Below are 27,058 nucleotides of genomic sequence, written 5' to 3'. Positions count from 1 at the left end.
TTTAAAACCTTCCTCTGGATTGGTATGATTTACATCCAGAAAGCAATAATGGATCTAGAAACTCAATTTAAAGACAGAATTCAGCTTGAAAAGACAAGAACAGGAAGCGTTTTCCTAACACTTCTTCTTAAGGTGTACTGAAATCATTAGGAGAGCAAGACAGGTCTGTGCATTTCACCAATGCAATCAGAAAGTTTTCCCACCCAAGAGAACAGGCAGACTTCAGCCAGACTAATTTGTCCTTACCCCCCTCAGCCAAACATTCAAATATGGCCAACAGTGCTGACATTAATACCAATATAAGTATTAAAGGCCAATTTGAGAATATTAATAAACACTGCAGCACCCAGCAAAGAATCAATACAAGTTCCTGGGGAAAAAATCTTAGCAAGTTGCCTTCAGAAATTTATTGATTCCACTGAAATCTCACGAACTCTCAACACATGTAGAACACGGTAAAGAGCCTTGCATAGAAGGCATCTTCAAATTTGAGGTAGAATTGGACCCAACATTGAGGGAAGGGTGCACCACACTGCAGAACAGCACTGTTGTTTTAAGAAAGGCACTCCAGTACAGCTTCATTTCCAGTTGTGTACCAGGATTCTCATGCATGAAATCCAGCCATGAATAAAAAATGGCATCTGCTACTCTGTGGGTCCAAGTTGAGTGTCCGTACACTCAAGGCATGCAATCTTAAAAAACAAAACCAAAAACCAACCTACTCCTGACATAATGCATCTTAAATTACTAAATATATTAGATGGCAGTTCCAGCAAAAGCAACGTCTTGCTGTGCAAAGGCCAGATGCCATTTAAAAAACACTATATAAACTCTTTAAGTATTCTTTTGGAATTGGGTTCTTTCAGGTTCTTTCTCTCATGTGGGATGTTTTGCGGTCTTAGTATTTTACACTTAGTAGTAATCAGGGCACATTTGCTGCAAAAGCAGCAGGCCATCCCTGCTCTCTTCCAGACCCGCTTTTCACATACTGAGCTGTCAGAATGATAGCATGACTTCTTCCTACCACCACACACATCCCTCCCCCACCTTTTTTTTTTTTTTTTTTTTTTTTTTTTTTTTGAGACAGCAGTTTCTTACTCTATCAGGGCAAGTAAATCAAGCTGGATAGAATAGCAGTTCAGTGAAGGTTTCATGATGAGCTTATTCCTCTTCATTAGCAGCAAGTGATGTGTTTGCTAATTTTATTGCTCACACGTTAGCCAAAAATGCATTTGGCTGGCATTACATTTACAATAATGCTATTTGTGTATCAAAGCATTTCTTTTCAGTGGCCACAGACACTAAGATGAGTGTTCCCATTGCTCTTCCTTCTACTATAAAGATACATACATATTGAGTTATGTATAAAAGATGATTTATACAAATATTCACACAGCTTGCAAATGATTTCTTACCCAAACTGGATACAAGGGACTTATAAACTGGGTATTCAGATTCAGCAAGATGACTTTTGAGGTTTGCTGTCCAGGAATAAAGCCCCAAAGCACAGAAAAGAATTGTGTCAAAGACTGCAAGAGCTTTTTGCACTGCCAAAGTCAGCTGTTCCCCAAAAAGTCACATGGTACTGCAAATTTGCAATGCTTTAGTACTGTTTATTGCATTTGTCTATATCCCACCCTACAAACTGAATTTTGTATCTACTCCTGTGAACGGTGCCTTTGTCATTTTTACTGAGCACTGCCTAGTTAAGGCATTACAAGCTTTCTTGTATTTCATAAGATTTTAACATTTGAAGATTAATACTCCTCTCCCCTCCTTTTCTTGTAATTTTATAGGGTTTTTTTTCAGTTTTAAACCACTTGAACTTTGAAATGTTGTTTTAAAACCTCTTCTCCAAGGCAAGAAAAATTCAAGTAAAGACAGTAAAATTAAGTTGCCCATTGATATTCAAGGTCAAATACTAACATAATTTTCCAAACAAGGTTCAAGTGTATTCCTGAGATGGCCTTTAGAAGTTCAGGAGTTTTGGTCCCCTTAATTCTTCTTTGGGGAGTACTTTAATAGTACTTTAATATAAAACCTCCAGGATATCTGGTTGGAATGCATTACCACTGAACTGTTCTTTCCTTTGAGGATTTATACCACAATGGGACCCCAACTGACATCAAGCAGTAATGCACAGTCAAAAAGTAAAAGAATATATCCAAGAAATATAGCTCCACTGTGAGACAAATGAAGGCTACTTCTCTCAGCCTCACAGCCCAACACAGCATGTCTCACGTGACTGAAGAAACATCTGGGTTTTATCTTGAGATTCCTAATATTTTTCAGTACACACACACACACACACAGAATGCAAGTGTGCTGGGCAAGACAACTTGGCATATTCATTGTTCAAAGAATAGGAAGATGTAGAACTTTTACATACAATTTTTTTTTAAAAATTGTTTGCATTTTTTAATTTTGTGTATTAATTGTAATGCTTTCTTTTTTTAAAATGCTCATTCAAAAATATAAAAAAGGCATTCAGCTTTTAACATTTTAAAATCAATATGCTCAACCTTGTAATACAATATACTCGAGCTCTGCAGCACTAGGGATCTCATTAGACATTTTCCAGAAGTCTCCATGCAGCACTTAGTTTCATTAACTCTATCAAATACACATGTATAACTACAGGTCCAAAAGTAAGAATTGTTAAATACTACTGACTGCCATTTACTGATTTATAAGACTACAAAAATACCCCTTTGTACTAAGCGCTTTATATGACTGCTAGTCACTGCAGCTTTCTGCAGTTAAAAGATAGAACTCTCAAATCTACCAGTGCTAGAGGCAAAAAAAGAAAAAGAGAAAGAAAAAAGCCCAGCTGGATAAAATATCTTAAGGTCAGGCTTTTTACATGTAAAGCAGCCGCAGCAAAATTATTCACATTCTTAGCACATAGCTGACCGGGACAAGATTCCACAGAGAGGTAAACAATTCCCCCTAAGAGAGCAGCTGCATCTTCCTCAGCTTGGGAGCTACTGGGGGGAGGGAGAAACATCCACCAGGGTCCCCAAAACTGACCAGAAAAGGGAAGAAAATGAACAACTGCTTCTGCTCCATGGTAATGCTTCACACGACCGCTCCTTTTCTGTGTTCAGTAAGAATAGAGAAGAGAATAAATAAATAAATAAATAAATAAATAAATAAAGCCAGTTGGTAACACACACTTTGATCAATGTCCTAGAGGAACCTTGTAAGCAGACACCCAAGTCCAGCTCAACATAGAAGAGTAGGGGGAGAAATATTATACAATATTGAACAGAACAAAAGGAATACAGTCATCTGGCTCTACTTTTATTGCATAATTATTTTCAAAAGTAACTTTTGAAAGTATAAACCCATTTCATTCTAGGTCTCCACAATATCTCTCTTAAATTGTCCTTTTTTTATCTGGTATTTCCTTAGCAGTGTCTTTCCTCAGTTCACCTCAACGTTAGTTCTGTTGGCTACTGGCCAAGTGGCACACTTTAATAGTCAAGACACATGGTACTGAAGAAGCATCTCTCTCGCTCTGCTCCATTTACGTGCAAAGGCTGTGATATGTATTTTAGGTTGTTGTAAGAAAAGAAATCCTCTTGCAAGATCCTCCTCAATGTCATCCCCTTAACATTAGTATCTCCTCACAAACCGGCCATTAGCCATCAATGAAATCAGCCGCAGCAACATGAAAAATGACTGTATCACTACCTTCCACATTCATAACTTGGTATTTACATATTATCTTCCAGCTGCAAGTGTGCCGGCAGAAAACGACTTCCACCTTGTCCCTGGCTGCCTGTCACTGCTCCCTGTGCCGGAGGTATCACCTGCTTCCCTCTTGCCTGACCGCACTGCGGTCTGCTCGCCCCCAGAGACAGCTGGGCTAGCTATAGGCCAGACCTGTGATTTAGCTCTTGAAACTAACTCAGCTCATTTTGACCCAAGTGAGCTAGGGTTAACTCCAGCAGCAGCTCAGCTGGGGTAGTAAGACCTGGGTGAGAGGAGGAGTAAGAAGAGACAGCACTGAGGAGCAGATGGCCGTCTCTGGAGCACAGCTGGAAGGAGGAGAACACGTGAGCGCAGGCTGAGCTTTCTCTCGGCATTTCCTCTGATGGTGGTTGACAGCCAAGGCAGCTGCCACTGCTCTCAACTTCTCTGCTCCTTTCTGTGCCCCCTGCTGTACCCCGCAATTGTGCTCGTGTCCCTCCCACCATCCCCCAAAAGTTATTTTTAACCTGGATCAGTTCCCTGATCAGTCACCACTCAGCTCCGCAAACACTGCGCTGGCACAGCTTGCGGGAATGAACCAGGGAGGAACGAGTGGAAAGACAGGCAGCTCTGGCAGCACCACCGAAAGCTGCTCTCCTGGAGCCCCAGCCCAGGAGTCTCCTCTCTCCTTCCTTCACACCAGCCTACAAACTTCCCAGGTGAATGGAATGTGCTTGTGATATCTCAGACCATAAGGCTTTTCTTCCCCGCCCCCCGCCATGCTGCCTTAAGAAAGTTTTTAATTGCAGTATTCTGTGTGTTGGTGTCATATTAGGTTTAACAAGCTAATCCCTCTCTTACTTGTGCAGTTATCACCTAATATTTCAAGGCAACAACAGGACATTTTTCAGAAATACATTTGATCGTCTTAAAAAGATATAGCCAAGGGGAAACAGTCTTACATGACAGGCTATAAATCAACATGTTAGACAAGTAATTTTAAACCACAGGAGGAAGAAAAAAAAAACTCACTGTATCAAGCCAATAAAAACCCTGTAACACTGACTCCAGAAGATATTGGACCTATTCCATAACAACTATATTTCTTAGGAAAATACAGTACTTTGAACTCTAAAGAAGTCTGAACTTGATTAGACTGAAACAAAGGAGAGCGAGAAAAGCAGAGCAGAGGACATGGTTCCACTCATCCTTCCTCCACAGTTGAAGTCTGAGGACAAAGCTTGAGAAGGCACAAACAGATCAAGAAACGGTTCCCTTGACCAAGTATGGTGGTGCATTACACCAAGTCACTCAGTGTTGACACATTTGCTTACTAGTTCCCAGTAATCCTGGCAGTGGATCAATGTTCCTCACCTCCCTCCTTCAAGCCTTTATGCAAACTTTTAGGAGATTGTTGTTTTCCAATGCTCTCAACCCATGTCACTTGATAGGAGAACAACTGGCAATTGTTTTTCAGGTTTCATTATCATCATCATCATTATTATTATTGTTATTACAGCACACGCTCAGTTGCATGAATACTATTCAAAGACAGCAGTGTTTCTTCCAAGATCTTTAAGGGTGCAAAATATTAAGAAACCAATAAGAGACAAGTAATCACTTTTCTTCATTGAGAAAACATATTCTTAAAAGTAAGGTCTACAGCAAAATCATGCTGGGCAAAATTCTTCTCGAATATTTCAGATGCAGAACGAAACCTGGCCAGTGCTTTGACAGGATAACACTAGCAGTAACACGCACAACGCTGCATGGCATGAAAGGGAGGCTTCATAATACAGAGTCCCAGAAACTAAGAGTCAACAATGTGCAGTACTGCACTGGTAAATGTCTCGGTTTCTGGACAAAGTAAAAAAAAAAAAAAAATATATAGTTTCTATGCACCTGTTCGACAAAGCTGCCAAAGGTAAGGATACATGTCTGGTTAGGCAGTCAAGTTCCAAGTCCCAAATTTCCCCTACGAGAACTGGGTGGAGCCAGTACTCCTACTGGTTTCTAACCTGTGTGCGCGTTGCCAAGTACTTTAAACAGATGTCATTGCATCACACTGCACCACAGGTTCATGAGAAGATCCGTGTTCATACTCTCTGAGCATACCAAGTCCAAAACAAAGCTAAGCCTCCATGGTAATGGTACATGGAGACGGTCCCTGTATTTTGATGATTGAGTTCATGCTACGCCAGTAAGCTCCGAGAGGTTGCCTTGAAGGAATTTCTATAGCTCCAGTGAAACGCTCTTTCCTCACTTCTACTGTGAATGCATCTTGCTTGCGCTCCTGTCTGTGTGTACACTGCCTTGGATAATGTTGTGAGACGCAGAATTACAGACGCAATGATTCCTGAACAGCAGTGATCAAGAAGACACTCTGCTTACAAGGTTAGCATTCACTTCCTGTAACAAGCATTGCAACTGTCCATTCCTTTTCTCCAAGGCATCCATCAGCTCTTAAAATTGTCAACATTATGATTAATTATTTTTAACCAAGCTTTCCAGTATCTGCCACCACCTTCAGAGACAAACGACATGATAAGCAAGCTTAGAAGTGTCTGTATATATATACACAGGTACAGAATTATGTGCGAAAACCTGAATTTCGGCAATTTTTTTCCACAACTGAAATTTGTAGGATTTATGTTCCAGAACACCCAATATCTGAGATGTTGGAACTATCTGAAGTACTGCCATGCAAAGAAAACAGTAATATAGTCATAGTAGTTCCATATGCAGCCCATTACTTGAATGACTATAATGATTGTTGTATATAAATTTTAAGTTTTCAACTTTCAGCTTGTCTCTGCAAAAGGGTAAAGCTAAGAATCTAGAGCAGAAGTACCCTAACCTGTAATAATCTGACAGCCTACATCTTAAATAGGATCTATATCCTAAATGCTAAATGAGCTTTCAATGAGTATTACAATGCTCCCATCTAAGCGATCTATCGCCAAGCAACTTCTGCATTCTTTCTAACCTGAAGCATATGGGCTGGGACATCCCAGCATCTGCCTACTCATTTACTCCTGCTCTGAACATTTGCCCATGTTTTCAATACAACCTCAAGCTCTCCCCTTGAAGAACATTAAGTAAGCAGACAGTAAGAATGACAGCGATATCTATGCAAACAATAAAAACACTATCATTATCCTTTTATCTTCTCTGTGCTGCAACCTTCCTACATCCCTACTCTAGGAACATCAATTCAGGTTGTAATGGCTTCTGGGTAGAGACCTCATTTTTTGGAATGATGTTGCACCACACAGCTTTACTGCAATACCAATATAACAGTGGCTTTGTATTTGATTATCGCTGTACCAGAGTGATGCAAATGTGAAACCCAAGGTAAACAGTAAAATTCTTGTTAGCAATTTACACTGGTAACACAATCCATACCACACCAAGCTTTTCCCAGTTTTTAACATGCAGGTCTCAGACCAATGATCTTGTTCTGCCAGGAAAGGTACCAGTATGTTTTCTTATAATGTCATTACAAATGCTTGGAAAACTCTGTGGATGCCAACATCACAATTTAGAGAAGAAAGAAGGAAAATACCAGGTATGCTTAAAATTACAGGAATATCTTAACTGGTTATTAATTATCACATATAGCTGGGTTTAACTATCCATATAATCTGAAATCCAAGCTACCGATATTAAATGGATTTGAACAGATTTCCATTTAAGGCCAAAATCTGTGCCAAAACCTAAATCAAAGTAAATGGACTTAGCATGTGTGTGTACTGGGGTGGAACAGGAGTACTCTTTTACTGCTCAAAATAAGCAGCAAAGCTCTGGCCTGATGAAATCAATAGGAATTTTCCTGCTGATTTCAACGAGGACAGAATTTCAGCCCAAGAATCTTCATCTTCCAGGATAGTGGGGCTGGGGATACAGTCCCAGTCTAGATAGGCACAGCTGATCTGCAATCCCAAACACACTACTATTCCCAACTTTCTCACCTCACCGCATTCTGCACAGCAGTGCTCAGAGAACAGAGCCAAGTTCTACCAGAAACTCAAGATTGTACAGGCTTTTCACGTTTTGTCTTCTGACCCAAGCATCCAAGGGACCCTCTGTTGTTGCAGGTGGGGTCTGAGGAAGGAGAACACTGTTACTCAGCAGCTGATGAGATGAAAAGGCCTCCCCACCCCCAGCACTTCCTGCAATGCTCCATACACTAAAGTCATATATACCACTACAAGCTGGATCGCAGCTCAGTGCATTCCACTGCACTTTGTCACGCTTCCCTGACCGATACTATGCCAAAAATGACTAGCTTTAACAGTTCTCTGGTGAATAAAAGAGCTTTTGCAACTCTGAAACAGAGCTGAGTTTTTAATTCATGTTAAATCTGCTTTTCTGTTCTGAAGGAACATTTTTAATGCTGCCTGTAATTCCCCTTCTGTGCTTTTTTCTTACTTCTGTAGCGACTTTTGTGAAGATAAAGGGAAAATTCAAGCTGACTAATTTTTAAAAGCCTTACAGAGACCTCTAAAATATGACTGAAGGGAGTAAAAATATGAATTAGCAAAATACGAAGATGAAAAAGATCCACATCATGTTCATATAAATCTAGAAATACATGGCAATGAGCCAGAAGATTCACAAGACAGCTACCATAGAGAACAAAATCCAAAGTACAGCTGGACTATCTAAATAAGCATAGAGCAACATTATCCAAGATTTGCACATTTACTGTTTATTTACTCACTACCCAACAGAGCACAATCTTGTGGAATAATACAGACTGCTCCTGCAAACATCCCTTCTACTCAGACACTTTAAGCACTTGTAGTTACTATGCCCTAAGAAACCTTCCTTTATAATCTTTTATTAAAAACCCATGCCTACAATTACCAAAAGAACATGATTATGAGAAAACTGTAAAACTAACATTAAGTACTTAACAGAATAAAGTGCTCATTATGTCAACGCTTGGCTCCCCTCCGTAGCAGAAGAATACCAGCAAGTTGCATGTCCACCCAAAAAAGGGATCCCACCTCTCTCCAAGCCAGTTAGCTTTGCTTAGCACATCAAGAACTGTTGCTGGTTCCAGCCCATTTTTGGAACAGAGGGTTTCACTATCCAACCCCATCTCCAGGCTGACCTGGAAATATGCCTGCCCTGATTGCTACTCGCGTATGGAAATAATAAAGCTATTTTTACATGAAAAGCAAATCCTTTATTTTCCCAAAAGCACGAACAGCCATTGCAACAAGCATAGAAGCCAGGCCTTTAGAACAGAGAAGGGTGTTACCTACAAATACAAAAAGCAATTAAGCCTACTGAGCAGAGCATGTGGGCAGGATGAGGGGTTAAGCATGACTTTAGACTGCAAGCACACAAAAAACACTGAAAAGAGGGAAGTGGGGAGGAGGAAAGCAAAGTAAGCTGGAGCCTTTCAATTCAATAGGCTGGGAAGGTGGGGAAGATGCCTCTCCTCCTCTGCAGTGCCTGCCAGCTAGAGCAACCAACAGGCACTTGCTGTGGGGGGGCACTTCTGGGAACCCCATGCTGCTTTCCCTGGTGCGCAGGGAGCAGCTCTGGCTCAGGCTGCTGTTTCTTCCACACTGCCAAGCTGAAGAAATCCTAACACCTGAATATGAGCCCTCAATGAGCATGCACTGACTTTGGTCATGTAGGCAGCTTGGGGGCTGAGAGACCAAAACAGCACTTCAATATCCATGATTAGGATTTTCATCCTCAAAAACTACATCCAGTTTTCAAGGCAGATACTTCATTAGCACTAATGTTCCTCCAGTTAACCAGTTTGCTACTAATGGCTGAACTCATCACTACCAGCTCTGTGACCTGACTGCCCTCCTCCCCAAGTAAATGCCAAATATCATCCTCTCTCCCTTCACATCCAGTTACTGCTTTTTAGCAGGGACTCCATCTTTGTTATGCTTCCCATTTGCCCTCATGATTGTCAGTTATCACTTTCCTGTTGGAGTTCAAATCTCAGCAGTAATACCTCCTCTGTCCATTAGCTGTCATGATCTGAGAGTTAAAAAAAAAGAAGGGGGGGGGTAAAAATTAGTTCCATTGAGTGTCTTCCCAGACTGGGAAACCACAAAAACTACTGTGGGAAAATGGCAAAACAATCTGTGGTCTAATGGCAGGTTTTTCCCCAAATTCATGGACTCAAAACTTAGTGTGCAAGGAGGGTTGATGGTGCCCTGCTCGTTAAGAGTTTTGTCTAGTGCTGGGCAATGGTCCTATTTCAAGGTAATGGGAGAGAGGAAGAGAAGGAAGTTTTATGCATAGCTGAAAGTAAGGTAACAGGCCTCCCCTAGATGCTGTGCCAATGCTACGGCTGCTGCTGTTTCACCCATGTAGGGCAGGGCGATGACTGAGTTCAAACTCCAGTAGACAGGGGTGAACTTGGGAGCACAAACCCTCCTCCACAAGGCAAGAAAAAAATTGCTCTTTGCAAAAAAACAAGGAATCCTGTTAAACACGTAGCGCTGCTATTTGGCCAAAATAGTGTTCCTGGAGATGCTAACACACAGCAGGACGTTCTGACCTTCCCAGGAATCTAGGAGAAGTCAGCTCTACCTCCAACACCAGAGCTCTGCCACAGACTGTGCTGCAGCTCAGACCCTCCTCTGCCTCCTGAACAGATGTGTTCCAGGCTCAGGAGGCAACAGCTCCTCCCTGGCAGTAAATCTGAGCACCCATTTTTGCGTGAGTGTAGAGCAGGGCCTGCAACAGCAAGTTCTCAACCTCCACCAGTTTCTAACGCTTACGAACCACAGGGAAGTTCCTGGGAAAGTGGAACTGTTTTGTTACAGAAGGTTTTACAGCACCAAAGTAGTACTGAAAAATACTTTTTCTAGGTTACTTTCATGTGGCTAAAAACCCTGAAGGTTCACTTCTCAGTAAACAGAGAGGTGGGGGGCAGGGGGAGGCACACCGACGCAGATGAAAATTCTTGTGGCTTGCTTTTGAATTTGCTGGCACTTCCCAGTGAGGTCCTGCTTTTGTAGTATGGGGAGCTAGCTTGCCACGTGCCCTGGGAGAGACTGCTGACTCTTGCCCACTTGTGAAATCCTAGGCTCTAGGTCTTTGATTTGCACTGTTGAGCACTGCACCAACACCTTCTCTCCACCATTTGCATGACTGCAACACCACACGTTTCACAGGTTCTTCATAAAACATCTTCAAGAAAGCACTCAATGAACTTAGTGCTTGCATTAGAGAACATAATAAAAAGATTTTCAGAATGGGAGGGATGGCCAAGGTGCAAGAAATGATCACAGGAAGGAGATGGAAGTGAGTTTCCAGCACAGCAACTGCTGGAGCACTTTGAAAGAAAAGAGAAATTCCACCCTGCTCCAGCACACAGCCAGCTGGTCACTACCATGTCTGGGCAGCACACATTACACAGGCAATCGGGGGATCAACTAAAAGCACAATCAAGAAATTGTTCCAGACAATCAGAAAAAACAGGCTCCAGCAAGGTGGAATGCATATCTCTGGAGAAAATTATTCAGCATTTGTTTGAAGCCAGGACAAAACCAGCCAAATATGGAGAAGATTTGTCTTGATTCAAAGATCTCATATGGCCACAAGTTTTTGTTTTTAATTGGGACAGCCAGAGATTTTTTCTGTTTTTGTAAACCAGGATACCCTGCACATATTAGTATTTCTAAGGTTCCACTTACATTGATTAAATTAGATTTTATGCATCTTTATCAGGCTGACATCTGGCAGGAGGTGGAATGAACACAGTGACTGTGGCAAAGCTGGAAGAAAACCGTGAATGGGACAGGTGGCTAGTTTAAGCACAGACTATGGAGTCCTGACACTGAATGGAAGAAAAGATGCAGAAATGAAAATATATGGAGTATGCTGTCAAAGTCACATTACAGTTGCATCTATAATTCTTTAGGATGTCACATCAAATTGAAAAAATAAGGTTGAAGTCTATAAAAGAGTTCTTTCTTAATAGTTTGCAATTATAAAAAAAATTAATTCATTTAGGGTATTCAGAGGCACATGGAGAAAAGCACGTAGGAGGTGTTGAATATTAGTCATTCAAACCAATGGAGCAGAAAAAACAATGCAATAGGACAACAGGTAAAGGAAGGTATAGACTTGAATAGCCTTGAAGATATTTAAGAGTTGATACGGTGGAAGAACAAAATGAACACGGAGAGAAGGAAGCTGCAGAGCAGCAACGATGATCTCCGAGTCTGTGCTGACATTTTCTTCTGTTTTGAAATAACCCACATCCAACAGATTCATAAATGGTGGATAAAATCCAAACCTAATCATATAAAGACTTACACAGGAATAATTTTACACTGCTAGTTGTCCTACTGAAGTCAATCTCTGATGGGCAAAACTTCACTATATTATCACCTACTCTCAGCAGTCTTCCTTCTAGCATTTTATGCATGTGAGGAGTAATATACTGCATCTTTGCATGCTTTGAATGAAATGAGTAATTTACAAATCATGCATTACAGTCATGAAAGATATAGAAAACAGTAGCAAAATGCTTGGTCATTCAAGCAATCTACATTTAAATCTCAACATTTTTCCATTTACGTCGTGTTTACATTTCTCTAAATGCATAGAAGACAGTATGTGTTGCAATAACAGTTTCATATATATGCACGCATACACTAATAACAAAGCAGCACAGAATGGAGTTATTTTCACAGGCTGTCCCTGCCATAGCTGTTACCTGATTCACAAAGTTATGGGTACGCAGCGTTCTTTGTCTTCAGCCTTCTGAAAATTATCTGACCTAGAAATAATTTTTATTTTTAAAGTATTTAGATATCCTATCCTGTTCTCTTCATCCTTTGCCTCCCTGGGGAAATATTTTTAATTGCTTGGATTCAGTTAAAAAGAAGAACACAAGTTTCTCATCAAGAAGAATCCATCTCTTACACTGCAGGGAAGCAGAACGCAGCCTCAAACATTACAGTCTTGCTTACTTAGACTGAAAAAGAAATCTTCAGTGCACTACCAAATCCTATGGATTAAGCTCTCTGCAAACAGCTGGTACCATGCAAACACTGCAGTCATCATAATACATATATGCACACATGCATCTCTTGGGTGAAACCTAATTTATGTGTGTCAATTTGTGTATGAGAAGTTTCTCGTGAACTGCCAGTGACAGTCCAGATGGCAGGACAAGACTTTTAGAACAAAACCCGTTTTGCTGTGCTGCAACCATAGCTGGGTGACCCCATCAAGATCAGAGCTGACAGAACTACCTCAGCAGAAGCCACATGGTAACAGGGAAGACACATCAGCTGCCAAGTAACATGAAGTTGAAAATATTCCAGCAGCAACAGTATTTTGGGTGACCAGCAGCAGATGTGTAGAGCAGGCTGACAGCATGAGTTTGACTTTCACCAGGCTTTTATTTAAGCATCTTCTGAAGATTGGAAATTGGGATCCCTCTCAAGTCTGGATCATACAAGCCTGCTGCTGCTTAACACCAAAGCCGACAATGCCGCAGCAACTTCAGCCTCCATTTTGGTAATCAGAAGCATTTTTAAATTTAATTTGTTTTTTTGTTTTTTTTTTTTTTTTAAAAAGCTAGAGAATGATGAAAACCTAGAAATAAGGACCAGCATTTTCCACTCTAAACCTCAGCTCCAAGCAACATAAAAATGCCAGATCTAAGCTACAGTCACAATTAGGTTATGAACATAAGCAGAAGAGTGAAAAAAGTGGAATGTATTTCATATGCCGTACACAACTTATTTAAGGATAAGGCCAAAATTAACACAAACATCTGTAGCTTTAAGCAAACAGACAGGGGGCTGTTCCTCCTTGATTTTACTAGTGTAAACTGTGTTTGTTCCAGCAGTACTTGATTGTAAAACATCTAGAGTAGCTATATCGATAGTGAGGGAGCTTGCAATCCAGCCAGAATTCTTTCCTAAGTCAAATAAAGGAAAACCTGTGCCTACCCTGCTGTTCATTGAGAGACATTTAAGAAAAGAAAAAAAAAAAAAAAAAAAAAGGCAATGGTGGGGAATTAACAGACATACCCAATAAATGAGAAAAACAGCAGCTGCCATCACCAAGAAAACTTGATTTAAAAGTCTCTTTCATGTCTCTCATCATCTATTTTAGAGAGCATTGCATACATGCATTTGCAAGTCACAGAGACAGCCAGTACCCAAGGAAGATAGACTATATGTACTGGAGCCTGATTTATGGTAGGCTGGGGGGATACACGGGTAACACACATGGGACATGGACATTCTGTAGGAGTCACTACCACCACAAGCAGCTGCTGAGCAGGATTTGAATGCTGTGCCCAAGGGAGCACCTACAAGCTGTGGTCTGCTCAAGAGTGACATTATCAACCTCATAACCAAAAAGCACTTCTGCTGCATTTTATAGCTCATAACCATTCACCTTCAGAGCAACAGTGGTGTGATCCTCAGTCCCTACCTCCTGGGCATGACCATGCTGGTCACTGTTTCTCCTTCCAGCAGTGGTCTGGTAAGAATTCAGCCAGCACTTTGAATACCTCCAGAAAACTGACACACAGTTGGAATACTACCATGCTTTCAGAAAATGCAGTCACAGTAACTTCATTCTGCCCTTGGGCAAATATGACAGTATCTGGCAATGATATTTTATAAATAAAATGGAAGAAATAGTAGTTTAGTTCCCTTCAGTTTATCAGATTATATTATGCAATTGAATGCCTGGCTACATTCTTGTAATTTAAATTACTATAAACTCACATACCTGCTGACAGTATATCTACACAGGGTAGTAATGAAATTCCCCCCCCCCTCCTTTTTCCTTCCCATTAACTTAGTTTCAGTTCAGCTGATCAACTGATTTAAACATGTTCGCAAAAATTTTTCCTGTGGGTACAGCAAGAAAAAAAGTGAGGGAAAAAGGGACTGCCATTGTAAGTTACTCTATGTATATTTGGCCATGCATTAGGGAAAAAAGAGATTTAAAAAAAAAAAAAAAAGCACTCTACACAAGCATAGCACATAGCTGTGTATCACATGAGAAGTAGTCATGGACTTTTATTTGCATTCTACAGATATTCAGTTAGCAGCTTTAACAAACTTTTATTTAGTTTAGCAACTATCAGAAGAGCATTCCTAGGTTGAATTAAATGAGTTCTGAATTCACATATTGGATTACATCTAAAGAATGTAACATGCAAAAGCCTTGCATCCAGTCCTTCTACTGAAATCTCTCTAAGTTTAAAAGTGTCATTCCATTTTTTTTGAGAAAGAAAAAAACCCACAAACCCAACCAAAAAACCACGACCACCCCCCCCCCCCCGCAGAGATGCTGGTTTTCAGTCTCAGTGTAAAACCACATTGGTCCCTCTCAGATACAAGCTAAAAAGAACAACAAAGATTTAGGCTGAGAACAACAAAAAATGCAAAAGGAACAGTTACACCCTACTACTATTGTGATATCAACTTCCTGTTATAATAATGGCAATCTTCACTTTTGGTCACAAGGGCATTTTTATTCAGAGACTGAAGTTAATGCTTATGCAGAATTTTTAGTGACTGTGATGAAGCCATTTCCTTTTTTATTTAAAAAAAATATATATATTAAAAAATCCATAGCTCAACCTTCTCCTGGCAATTAAATTTTAATAAATACAATTTAAGTATCCAATGCAAGTTAATCCTGCACCGTTACACCATTATATCATTTTAGACATTTATATTAACTCCCGAGCCTCTAGAATGATGATCTGACATGAGGAATAGGGAAGCATTAGTTTAACATAACTCAAGATTCACACTTATCTACAGTTGAAGTCTGGCATCTGATTCCTGTTCTGTCACTTCAAACATAATCCTACTACAAAGATGCAATTTATTCTATAGCTTGCCAAAGAAGAAAGGAGGCTAACAAGAATAAAGGACACAATTTAAAACATACTGCAGCCTTGTTCAGTGCCACATTACTGCCCAGCTGCCAAGAAGCCACATCTTGTCACATGAAGGAGCACGTGCAGTCACCTACTACTGCCAAGGAATATATCTACCACCATGAAAATGCAAGGGAAAAGACAAAATTCTTTTTCTTTCTTCTGCAGGACAAGAGCATACTCTAAGCCACACTCACAGAGAACAAATCCAAGAGCACCTTCCCAAATACATTGCAGGAACTGCATCACAACACAGAAGGTTTAAGGATATTCACTAAGACAGCGTCATCAAGAAGTGACAGCAACATAGGAAGACTGGCGACACGAAACTGGATAGAAGAGAGAGATGTCAGCAGGTATTGGCTCAAAAGCAGTCCTCGCCTCTTGCTTTCAGCCCCTGGAAAGCTATGACTCACTTTTTTTCTGAAGCAGCTAAAAACTGAATTGACTTAAGGGGCTAACTTCAGGTGTATTTGTGGGAAAACATATTGCATTACATGCTTTGATGGAAGAACACTGGATGATACTGGAAGCTTCTCAGAAATGAGAAAAAGGTTGAAACCAAAAAGGTAGGTGGAGGTTAGAGAGAAAAGAAAAAAGCATAGGAAAAGGTTATGAAACAAGCTCTCAACACAGCTAGCAAAGAAGAAACAGAGTGAACTTACCTTCAAATGAGGGAGGCAAACAAACTCACAAGAGACTGTTGGCCTGAATTATCAAATCTACTTCAGCTGCTAAAATAAAATCCTTCTCCTGTATTCAGCAGTGCGTGCCCTCATTTGAAGGCCCCTTTTTTCTCCTTGTAACCCAAGAAGACTTATTTCCTCCTGACCTGCAACATAGCTTGTAATGACTCTTGCCACCTTTAACATATGTCCCACAGAATAACCTAGGCAATCTTGTAACAGCTCATTCTTCAGCCATTTTTCATTAACAAAACAATCTGGACCCAAAACACCCAGATGATGACTAAGGTCTTCATCCTGGTGGTTTTGGTAAATAGCTGGACAAGCAGAACTCTTAACACAGGTAAAGTTTACCCAATCAAAAGACAAAATTTTGTTACAGGACAGGCCAATGTTATGAAATTGATTCTCCCATTTGCTCAGGGCTATTACAAATTTGCTGCCCTTCACCTTGAAGGCAAGCTGTCTTTTTAGACTTGTCCTCTTAACAAATACATCGCAACAGATATTTTGCTACAAGGAAAACTGCAGCCATGCATTGTCTGTTACCAAAACAAAGCTTTGCATTGTATCTGCTTTCTGTCATCACTCCAATGATAGGATGAAAAGTCATACTGCTCAGTAACACACTGATAGATGGCACATGGATCATATGTGAACGAACATGACCTAAAACCCTATACAGAAAAGAAAAACCAGAATAGTAACTCCACCTGCAAAACATAAAAAGGACTTTCTGCCCAAGCTCTATTTGGTGTAGCAGAATTTCCCTCACTTAGAGGTGCAAATATTTGTTCGAATTGAGATAAATACTGCATTCCCTATTCTCAAAGTTTCTCAAAATCAAGCGGTAGTTCCCAAATCAGGGTAGAATCTTTGCCAAATGGGTTAAATAAAAAGGATGTCATCCATGATTAAGAGATCAAAAGAATCTTGGGATGGAAGAAGGAGGATTTAAAAAAAAAAACACCCTAGAACCAAAACCCACCCCACTTCTACAAAGTGGATTCCATGAACTCGGTGTAACACAGATGACAAGATGGTCAGCTTGATATTCTTAGACACATTACAGTACCCACAAACACCATTCCAGTTCCTTGAAAGACACTATAATTAGTGTCCAAAGGACAGATCTTCTCCTTTGGAATGTTCTGCTATTGGCACAGGTGGAGTGTACATGTTTTATTACAGAGATATTTATAAAAGCCTCTGGAAAGAATGAAGCGTAAGAACTTCCTCGCTTCACATATTCACATAGTTATTCTGTGTATTGTACATGATGCATGTTACTGGAGGTAGTGGAGGTAAAAAACCCTAAACATCAGTTTTCCTTAAAAACAGCTGCCCAAACAAACTATGTCTAGAAATCTTCACCCAGAAAAGGCATCCTTGATCAAAGAAAAGAAGTTTGCTTGGGGGGGGGGGGGGGGGGGCTGACAAGTGTGTAATGTTCCACAGTTCATCTAGAACTGCTGCAGCCCACTCTAAATTACAATGTCAGTGGCTGTTTATGCTCTAAGGAAGTACAGTAAGTACAGTACAGCCCATTCAGGTTGCTGGAATGCCACTGATCATATGCTCAATTGCATCTATTCATTGGAAAAATTCAATCCACAACAGCAGCTGCATTTACCACCACACCCCAAGCGCCATCCAGTTGCCCCAGGTGATTCCAGTGGTTTACCAGCCTGCAGGACAGCCGCTCCACACTCTTGTCCCTCTGCAGTGACTGCAAGTTACACTTCTAAGCCCAAGGAGTTGTATTTACTAAAGAACAGTATATTAGCAGTGCTTTTGGCTTCAAGCTTTTGCAACAAAAAAGGTTCAGCCTTTTGCAGTCATGTTCTACAAGTTTCAAAACCATTTATGCTGCACTAATTATTTTTGATTGAAACTTGCTAATAATTACTGTTGAAAAGATGACTTAAGCAAACAACAGACAAGTTACTCCATTTGAGAAGAACTATGACTAATTATGTGGGTAATTTTGTTTTGTATCTCTTAAAAAAACCAAACTTGTGTAATCCTGGCTTCCTTCAGGTCAACAGCAAAGTCTCCATTAAGTTGGGGGGGGGGGGGCAGTTTTCACTACAAAATCATAAGCTACACAATGGCTGAAAAGAAAACTTAGTGAAAGAATGTGGGTCATTTAAAAGGACACTGGCAACTTCCTAATCAATTTTTTTAAAAAGTTTTCATATGTAACACCCATGATGACTGTAACTGAAAGACACAAGAATTTTGTATTTACTTCATGAATTACACTGCATTTTATACACTTAAGTTTACCAACCAGCTTATAACCAATTTCCTGTCGGTGTGGGTCTTTCACAGAGCAAGAATAAAGTAATAAAATGTTACGCTGTTTCTTTCTTATTTAATTAAACCACTTTCAATTTCATCTTAGGGTCACTTAGGCAGAACAGGGAGCTACAAACCCTACCTTTATGTTACCTAATAGGCAACATCTCTTGTAGTACGTAAAAATGGTTGTTAAAATCTAAACATGCTACAGGTGTGCTACATGAGTGGAGCTAATAGGAATAATGAGTATCCTTTCCCCAGCCTCTAAAATGTATACTCCTTCCTCCTTAATTGTCAACGCTCCCATTCACCCTTCCAAAAATCCTTATTGTGGCCTAATAAACAGACTGAAGAAGAATCCTGATCCTTGCATGGTGTCGACCAGAACAGATTACCCAGACGGTTAGCATTACTCTCCAGTGTTCCATCCAGAACAGAACACCAAAAAGCATCAGCCCAAATCCAACTTGAAAATGGAGTTCACATAAGATCAAACTGAATAATGTTAGAGCCGTCTATTCATTCTTCACAACTTCCTAGAACGCCCACGATTAGAGCTTCTTATGACAAACTGCCAACTTCAGGACACTTGCAGCCACTGAACAGCTCATTAGTGTAGCATGAAGCAGGATCAGGAGGTGCAAGATCTTGTACTCTGCAAGCTTGCTGTAGGGGAAGGCTCAAGCAGACGATTAGCTATTCATGGACTGAAATCCTTAACCTTCAAACATTTGCTCCTGGCGTTTGGGGGGGGGGGGGGGGGCACGGCAGAGGACATGGGGCAAGGCTTCAATGCCCATTTACCAACCTCACAGTAGGATCGGGCCCAGAGCTAAATAAAACCATCCCCAAAGAAACTGAAGCTGAGTTCACCTCTCTGTTAAATCAGAGATCTGCAGCTTGGGATGGCTGATTTACTACAAATTACGTTCCGAAACAGTTCAGCACTTGATTCAAAACAGCTCAGGCACCAGGAGGAAAGGAAGAATCTAGAGGTAGTAATCAAGTCTGTCACCCTACACCATGCCATCCCCAGGACCAGATACCATTCACACCATTTCAAGAAGCTCCACTCATTCACAACCCTCCAGGACAGCCAACCTTCATATGGCCTGGACCCACACTAGGAAACCCAGCATCTTTAGCCACAAGACTCCAGTTTTGGATTCCCTGTCTGGACTCTAGCCAAATGTGATCCTGCTTATGCTTCAGTTTGAGTGTCAAACACACCTAAGGGATAGGACCAATAATGCCGTCGCCAGGCAACAAGTCACAGCTAGGGAGAAGAGCTAAATGTGAGGATGGAAGGATCATGGCCAATGAGGCGGGGGGGGAAGCAACCAAAAATGTGCAGGCAAATTTAAGGAGGTAGCAAAAATCTCCACATCAGAGTCAGAACTGGGATCATTCTCAGTGCTCTATAAGAAGTAATACCAGAAAATAGCTGAAAATATTAAAAACTTTACATATATAGTGCATTACACTGCCTTTAATACCAAGACATTTTAACAGGTGCTTAGGTATTTCTGTTTTATACATTGGCTTAACTTTCCTGTGCTGTAGTATGCTCAAAGTACTTTCCAAGATTTCAGTCCAACAAGCCTGTTCTGTGTGTGAACAATTTGTCCATGTAACCTACCAAATGCGCATTTCCAGTCCAGAATCCAGCTGTGCTCATTTAACCTTGGCTCAAATGCACAGGGAGTGTTCTCATCCTACACAGCTAGGGAAATTTAGAGGGTAGAATTCTAAAAAACACTGTGTTTTCATGGCATGCTTAAGATCAGAGAAAATCCTTGGTTCTTCCAGTTAAATAATTCAGTTCTTATTATAATAAACCAGCATCTTGGTTCACTGGACTAGGAAGCGTTCAGTTGTACTGCAGCACTTGTCATTGGATCTGCAATCTACTCTTGCACCGATTATCTCACATAGCATAAACTCTTTGGAAAAGAAACAGCACTAATTAATGTCTATATAGCTCCAGAGAAATGCAGACTGTTTATAATAATGCCTAGTGTTAGTTTTGTTATACAGATTCACAATACGGTCTAGGACAGTCAAGAGACTCACACTCTGACATGAGTGAACGAGGTGAAGTTTTGAAATCAAGGAAATGCCACTGAAAGCACTTTGGTTTTAAATCTCCAATTTATATCAAGGACTATAAATGGAAATGTTTCAGCTTGTCAACAACTGGCATTCAATCACACAGGAAAAAAAGTTGTTTCTACAACAATCACAATCTGAACCCAAAACATACTTCACCTCCAAAAAGCAAATTTTTTAACTATTCCTGGACAGAGGTGAAAATCAGTACCAACACCAGAAGCACATGCAAGATGAATGCAGCTCAACACAAAAAGACCATGTTCTGCACCAGGCAAATGGTCTTTGAATTAAGAATATGTTCTAGCATCAATCTCAGAATGACAAAAGCAAGCATCTCTGTGCCAAGTCCCTTATCTGAGACAGGGCTACCACCTCTTGATAGAAGCAGAGAAGATGAGGAACTCTTCCCCAGCATGCACCCAACCACTGCTGCTTGCTGAACATCCAGCCAGTTCCACCTTCTTCTGGCAAACAGCAACTGAGCTTCTTCAAAGACCACATACTGTCTCTGTCATTTCTTCTAGTTGGTTCTGACAGTGAACTGACTTTAGATGTACTAGACAAAATTCCACCCTAATACTCATAGCTAACACTTGTTCCAGTATTGAGGGGGGGAAAAAAAAGGAAGAAAAAAAAAAAAAAAAGACAAGCTACCTTGTTCAGCCTTATACATCAACTGGAGAAACCGTAAGAGAATCCTAGAGGTCACCATCACCGTCTTTAACATGAGTTAACCCCATACTAGGCACGTCTCTCAACACCAAGTCCATCTACTCTGCGAGTCATACAGCAACACAACTGCCAGAGAAATCGGTGCATTTTGTCAGCTGGCAAGCTTGATAACGTCCATCAATATCCCTTCCTCAGTCCCAAGTATAAACTTGTTTTAAAGGCAGTGACAACCCCCCCCCCCCCCCAAACTCATACGTACCTGATCACAACCAGCATTCACCAGTTCCTGGAGCATCTGCCTATTCACTTCAACAGCTGCTGTAGTGCTCGACTCATTAGCAAAAGGCAGCAAAGAATATCTAATTTCTCGCAGAGCTTTCTGATATGGTCCAAACTTAGGTGTTTGTCTCATCTGCTGCTGCCTTGCAGCATCCTTCCCTATTAAAATCTTAGGGTCCAGAGACGTTTCGCTGCCTGGTCCAATAGGTAGTCCCTGACCTGAAGATTTGGATGGTTGCTTTAAACCTTCTCGAATCTCTTGTAACCTCTGTCTGCTGTTTCCAGAATATGTCGTAGCAGGAAAAGTCTTTGGCCTCATTGTTAATCCAGTTTTCTCTGAGCATAAATACAGCTTTATTCTTAGGTTTTTTAAATTACTTTATTTCGAAAAAGTGTCACTTGATGGTATCAACTTCTTGTAAACATAATCCTTCGAAGAGAAAAAGAAAAGGCAAAATTCTCAAGAAAATTATGCCAACGTTTTACTTCAGCTCACGAACTTCACGTTTCCTACAGAAAGTGAAAATCCTTGGAATCATCATTTTGCAGACTGACAGTGTCTGAAACAAAAGAAAATAGAAAGTACATCCAATTAAGTTGATATTGTAAATGCCTCTGAAGGGACAGCATGACAATTAATCAAGTGAAAGTGAATCACTTTAACCTATTAAGCTGTCACAGCTGGATTCCCTTTAATGATTTTCACTTTATCTGTTTTCAAGAATAGGATTCCAAAAGGCTTTCTCAACATAACCAATAAATAATTCATTTTTCTTTAAAGTTTCATTTTCAAAATAAATGAAAATAAAAACCTTAAAAAAATACAACATTTAAGAATTTTACAGTACCTAACTGCGGCAAGTTTCCCACCCAATTGCATAACCAAATGCTGGACAAGCCTATCCTATTTCATAATTAGGGAAGAGTATGCTCATGAAATGTTTTTCCCCCACTCAAGATTTTGTTTGTTTTACACTAGCTGAGCTCAGTTTCAGAAGTTTACGAAAAAGATTTATAATGGAAATATTGATGACTCTAACCATAGCAACTTCTAGTATTTCAATAACAGAGTGAATAACAGAAAGACAAGATATTTTGCCTTTCCACATGAATATCTTACCAAAGCCTGAAGGTAAGAATTCTCCCCAGAACCGGAAGGAGGAGGGGAAAAAAAAAGGCGGGGGGGGGAGTATATGATATTTCATTAGCTGTGCCTTATAGGGAAGAAAGGGAAAAGAGGCATAGATGGAGCTACTCAGTAACAGCAGAAGAGGCAGAACCAGCTCAGTTAGCATCCCAACACAGAAAAAAGAAAAGACTTTGAGATAGCTTTAAGCACCTCTTCTGACATGCAGCAGAGAACAACTATGCAGCACAGCTGAGCTACCATGCAACTTGCAATCTCTGTGCAGCATGAAGTTACAGGAATCCTACTTTAACTAAGTCTTTGTGGCATCACCATAATAGAAACATTAAATAATGCTGCATTCAGAAAAGGATTAAAAAGACAGCTTAATCAGAAACGTCATCTCGCTATTGATGCTGCTTATGCAAGTTTGCTTCTGCTGTTGATATTAGCACTTGCAAAGCGACTCCTGAATGCTGCTCAAGCCACTTTCTTGAGAAGGCTAGAATTTGGTTCAGTTGTTTTCAAGTCACAAATACAGAAGATGGTAACACATTGTATGTTCCTCTCCGTCACTCAGAAGTCAACTGGATTTTTTTTTTAAAAAGGAATTTCACTTCTGATCATAGCACATTTATCACTGGAAAGAGTTTCTCTGGAAAGTATTGATCTTTATTTTCATATGCTCATACTAAAACTCAACTCACTGCAGCAACTCTTCCTGTGATAGCTACAGTATTTCCCAACAAAACAACCATTTCCGTACATTTACCATCACTTCTCACTGCCAAGCAAACAGCTTACTACTGTGAAGGCCAAGAGGATCTGGACACATTCATGTCTGAAGCCCATCACTACTTCCTAATTAGTACAGAGTCCACTTCAAGCTTTCCTCTACAACCAAGGACTGAAATGCAATAGTGAACTCAGACCCCAGACTTTTTTTGTGATGGTTTACCAGTTTGAAATGCAGGAGCATAGATTAATCACTTGAGATTAACCCATTTCAAGCTTTTTTGCTAAGATTTAAATGCTCAGTTAACTAAAAGACACCTATAATGTGTCCAAGGTCTTGAGCTCCACTCGGTACTCTCTAAGGATATCCTGCAACCGTAACTCATAGAGGACTAAGAATGACATAAATGCCCACATGCACATTGGACATGTTTGTCACTTGTTTTAAGAGAAATGCTAAAGCTGTTCATCTAGATTTTGGTATTTCCACAAACAACAAATCAGCTATTAGTCAATAACAGATCAAGTTTTCATTGTTCTCAATGAAGACAATAGCAACTGAAGGATCCCAAGAACAGAATTTTTTCTACTTCGACAGAATATAGCAAAGGATAATACATAGCCTTGTTAAAAAAAACAATAGTACTGCAGCCCTTTTAGGATTACATCATAACTAGCTAGTGCTTAAAAGATACAGAGCAATTAATTGGTCTATAACTGTCTTTCCTTTCCTGACAGCAGCAGGCACCATATGGCTGGGTTTAGGAATCTGTGTTGTTCTTCCTTTTCAGTCCCTGTGCCAATCCTCAGGCCTGGGACGCGGTGGAAAAGCTTGCAACCCCCCCACCTTTTTGCAGCGAAGGACTGCTTTCCCACTTACACACATGCTTCACATAAAGAACTTTTGTGACCTTTAGCCTAAGCTCGAGTCTAATAATGCTAGGTCAAGCCAGCTGGCAACTTCTTCAGCTTACACTTACAATACTGCTAAATCAGAAAGAAATGTTGATCATTTAGACAGTATGAATGAGAACAGCAACAACAGCAAGTTGTTGGAGCTAACTGCAAATGTTTCACATTTTGCAGAAGGGTTTTTTGACTAAATACGTAAGGTAAGCCAAGAAATTGGAACATTAAATATTACAGATGACTTACAAAGACAAGCTGCCCGCTTTTTAAAATCTTCCTGTGATTTGCATTTTTAGCAAAAAATAAAAGGGTTGTATGCTTTAAGAGATACGTAGAGTGTCTAATTCTGTCTATGCATTTCTGACTGTACATCTGGATAACTCCAAATCCTTCTAATCTGCACCTTGCCTACAGCATGAATGTATCAATAGCCTTCCTGCCATCACGAGTAACGATTTTCCAGAATTATTTTTGAGCTTCAAGCCATTCTGACTAAACAATCCTAAGGCTTTTTTCCCAAATGTTAGACATTCTGCACTAATTAGAAGCTTGTCCATTATCCTGAAGATACAATCAAATAAGCGCAGCATTACTTTAATTGCATCAAGTTAGAAAAATTTTTTAATAACTGATTATTCTTCTTCATTTGAGAAATACCAATAGCTGCTCTGGCAGCAAACAACCAACTGCACTTAAATTATATGCTGATGTCTGTTGTCCCAGCAGCACTAGCTGTTCACTCTCTTGTTTCTTCGTTCACCAACAGGCTGCATGTGCTACTACTGTCTCTGTGGAGCGAGGACACAGGCGAGAAACTAAAGCTCAGTTGTGTTTCAAGAGCTAAGTCCCAAACCCTGAGCTGGAGAGCTGCTTCCTTATCTATAACTGTGCAGGCACTGTAGTGAGCTGAGCTAGCGATCACTGCAGAAGGAAGGAATAAAGTTTTAAGAAACTGCTACAACTGCCTTCCCTCTCTCAATTTACGGGTATTGCTTTGGTTTTTTTGGATCACAAATTCACGGAAGCAGAGACCATCCACTTTGTACTGGAGGTCTAAGGCTGTCAAGGGGGCGGGGAGGGGGAGCATTTCAGGAATTTCATTATTATACGAACCGTGCTCCCCTTTATAAGTGAGCACACGGTGAAAGTGAAAAGAACTGAAGTGAGGATTTTCCCCAAAATCATTCCTTCTCTCCTTCTTCCTGCTAACAAAACTGTCCAAAAGTAACTCTGTGCCTGCATCCCACTGCCAACCATAAGCACTGGCCCAATCCAGTGCTGTGGGAAACAGCTCACCTTCCCCATCCACAGCAGACCAGCAGTAATTGACCGCAGAGCCTGGACACTCCAAATAAGCTTTTTTTTTTTTTTTTTTTTTTTTTTTTTTTTTGCGTCATTTGCGCGAGTGCCTTTGCCGGGGAAGGGGGTATTTCAACACGCACGCCACTCACGAGGCGGGAGAGAGGGTGGCGAAGTGCTGAATTTTGGCAGTGACCTTCAGCTGACTGCGAACAACAGGGCCCCCGCTGCAGCCGGACGGGACCTCGCGGGCTCTGGGTGCCCCCGCTCGGCTGCCCCCGGCCCTCGCCTCCACAGACACCCCCCGCGGCGGGCTCTGGCCCAGGCTCGCCGCCTCCAACCCCCGTGCCGGCCGGGAATGCCCCCGGGGAACGCGGGCGCCCCAACCCCTTCTCCCCCAGCCCCAAGCCCACTCCCTTCGCAGGCAGAAAGCTCCCAAAATAAACTCCGGCCGTTTAGCAGCAGCTCTCCGGCCTGCTGGGGCAGCCCGCGGAGCCGGTCCCCACGGCGGAGGGGAGCCGGGCGGACCGGCCTGGGGCAGAGGCCTCAGGCGGGCGGGCGGACGGGACCCCCCCCCCCCCGCCAGGGCTGGGCTGGGCTGTCACACGGGTGTCCGGAAAATGTCGGAGGGTGCGGGCAGAGCGCCGAGGCTGCCCCCGGGAGGGGGGGCACACACACACACACACACGGGACGCTCACTCCCGCTTCCAGAACCGACCCGCCTTCGCGCCCCCCCCCCTTCTCCACACGACTTTCCCCCCAGGGCACAGCAGTTTGGGGGGGGGGGGGGGAGAAGCTCTCACACCCGCGGTCGAGGCGAAACCGCCGCGCCGCCCCCCTGCCCCTCTTCGCTCACCTCCTCGGGGCGCCCAGCGCCGCCGCTCGCCTACCGGGGTGGGGGGGGGGGAGGGGGAAAGCCGTCACGGAACGGCTCAGCGACGGCGGCGGCGACCCCGACGGCGCGGGCCGGTCTCCATCTTCCCCCTTGGCCGTCCCGGGCGCCGAGTGCGGGGCGCAGTCGGGACATTCGCTACATTGTTGGCATTCCATTCGCGTCACGTGACCCGCGGCGCCCGCGTCATTCCACTCCCCCCCCCCTCCCTCCCGCCGCCGCCGCCGCCGCCGCCCCTCCCGGCGCATACCAGCGGGGGGAGGGGCTTCGAGGGCGGCAGGGCGGGAAGGGCCGTTAAGGGTTGTCGCACCCTGAGGGGACCGGAGGGCGGAGGGGAGGCCGCGGGGGCGGCCTCCCCTCCGCCCTCCGGTCCCCTCAGGGTGCCCTTCCTTAGGTTTACAGGCAGCTTGTGACACTCTTTCCCCTCACAAAAAAAC

At 41.9% G+C, this 27,058-nt stretch overlaps 1 protein-coding gene across 2 annotated transcripts in view; it reads right to left on the bottom strand.

The window, feature by feature from the left end:
• The window catches only part of LATS2 (large tumor suppressor kinase 2), a 51,493-nt gene extending 24,697 nt beyond the window's left edge, over window positions 1-26,796 (bottom strand). Inside the window, exons 1-2 of one of the 2 annotated variants that reach the window (XM_030042659.2) lie at window positions 26,586-26,796; window positions 21,641-22,220 (exon numbers count right to left, since the gene is read on the bottom strand). In XM_030042659.2, coding sequence (XP_029898519.1) covers window positions 21,641-21,979 — 339 coding nt within the window. In that variant the 5' untranslated portion in view covers window positions 21,980-22,220; window positions 26,586-26,796. Of the gene's footprint in view, window positions 1-7,667; window positions 7,801-21,640; window positions 22,221-26,585 lie in introns of those variants that run through there. The other variant, XM_030042660.2, reaches the window with a different exon arrangement.
• Window positions 26,797-27,058: the final 262 nt, after the last annotated feature.

The sequence above is a fragment of the Aquila chrysaetos genome, chromosome 19 (genome assembly GCF_900496995.4).
Source record: "Aquila chrysaetos chrysaetos chromosome 19, bAquChr1.4, whole genome shotgun sequence".
Classification (NCBI taxonomy): Eukaryota; Metazoa; Chordata; class Aves; order Accipitriformes; family Accipitridae; genus Aquila; species Aquila chrysaetos.
The sequence above is the reverse complement of the archived record's forward strand: the minus strand, read 5'-3'. Positions and strand labels throughout refer to the sequence as shown.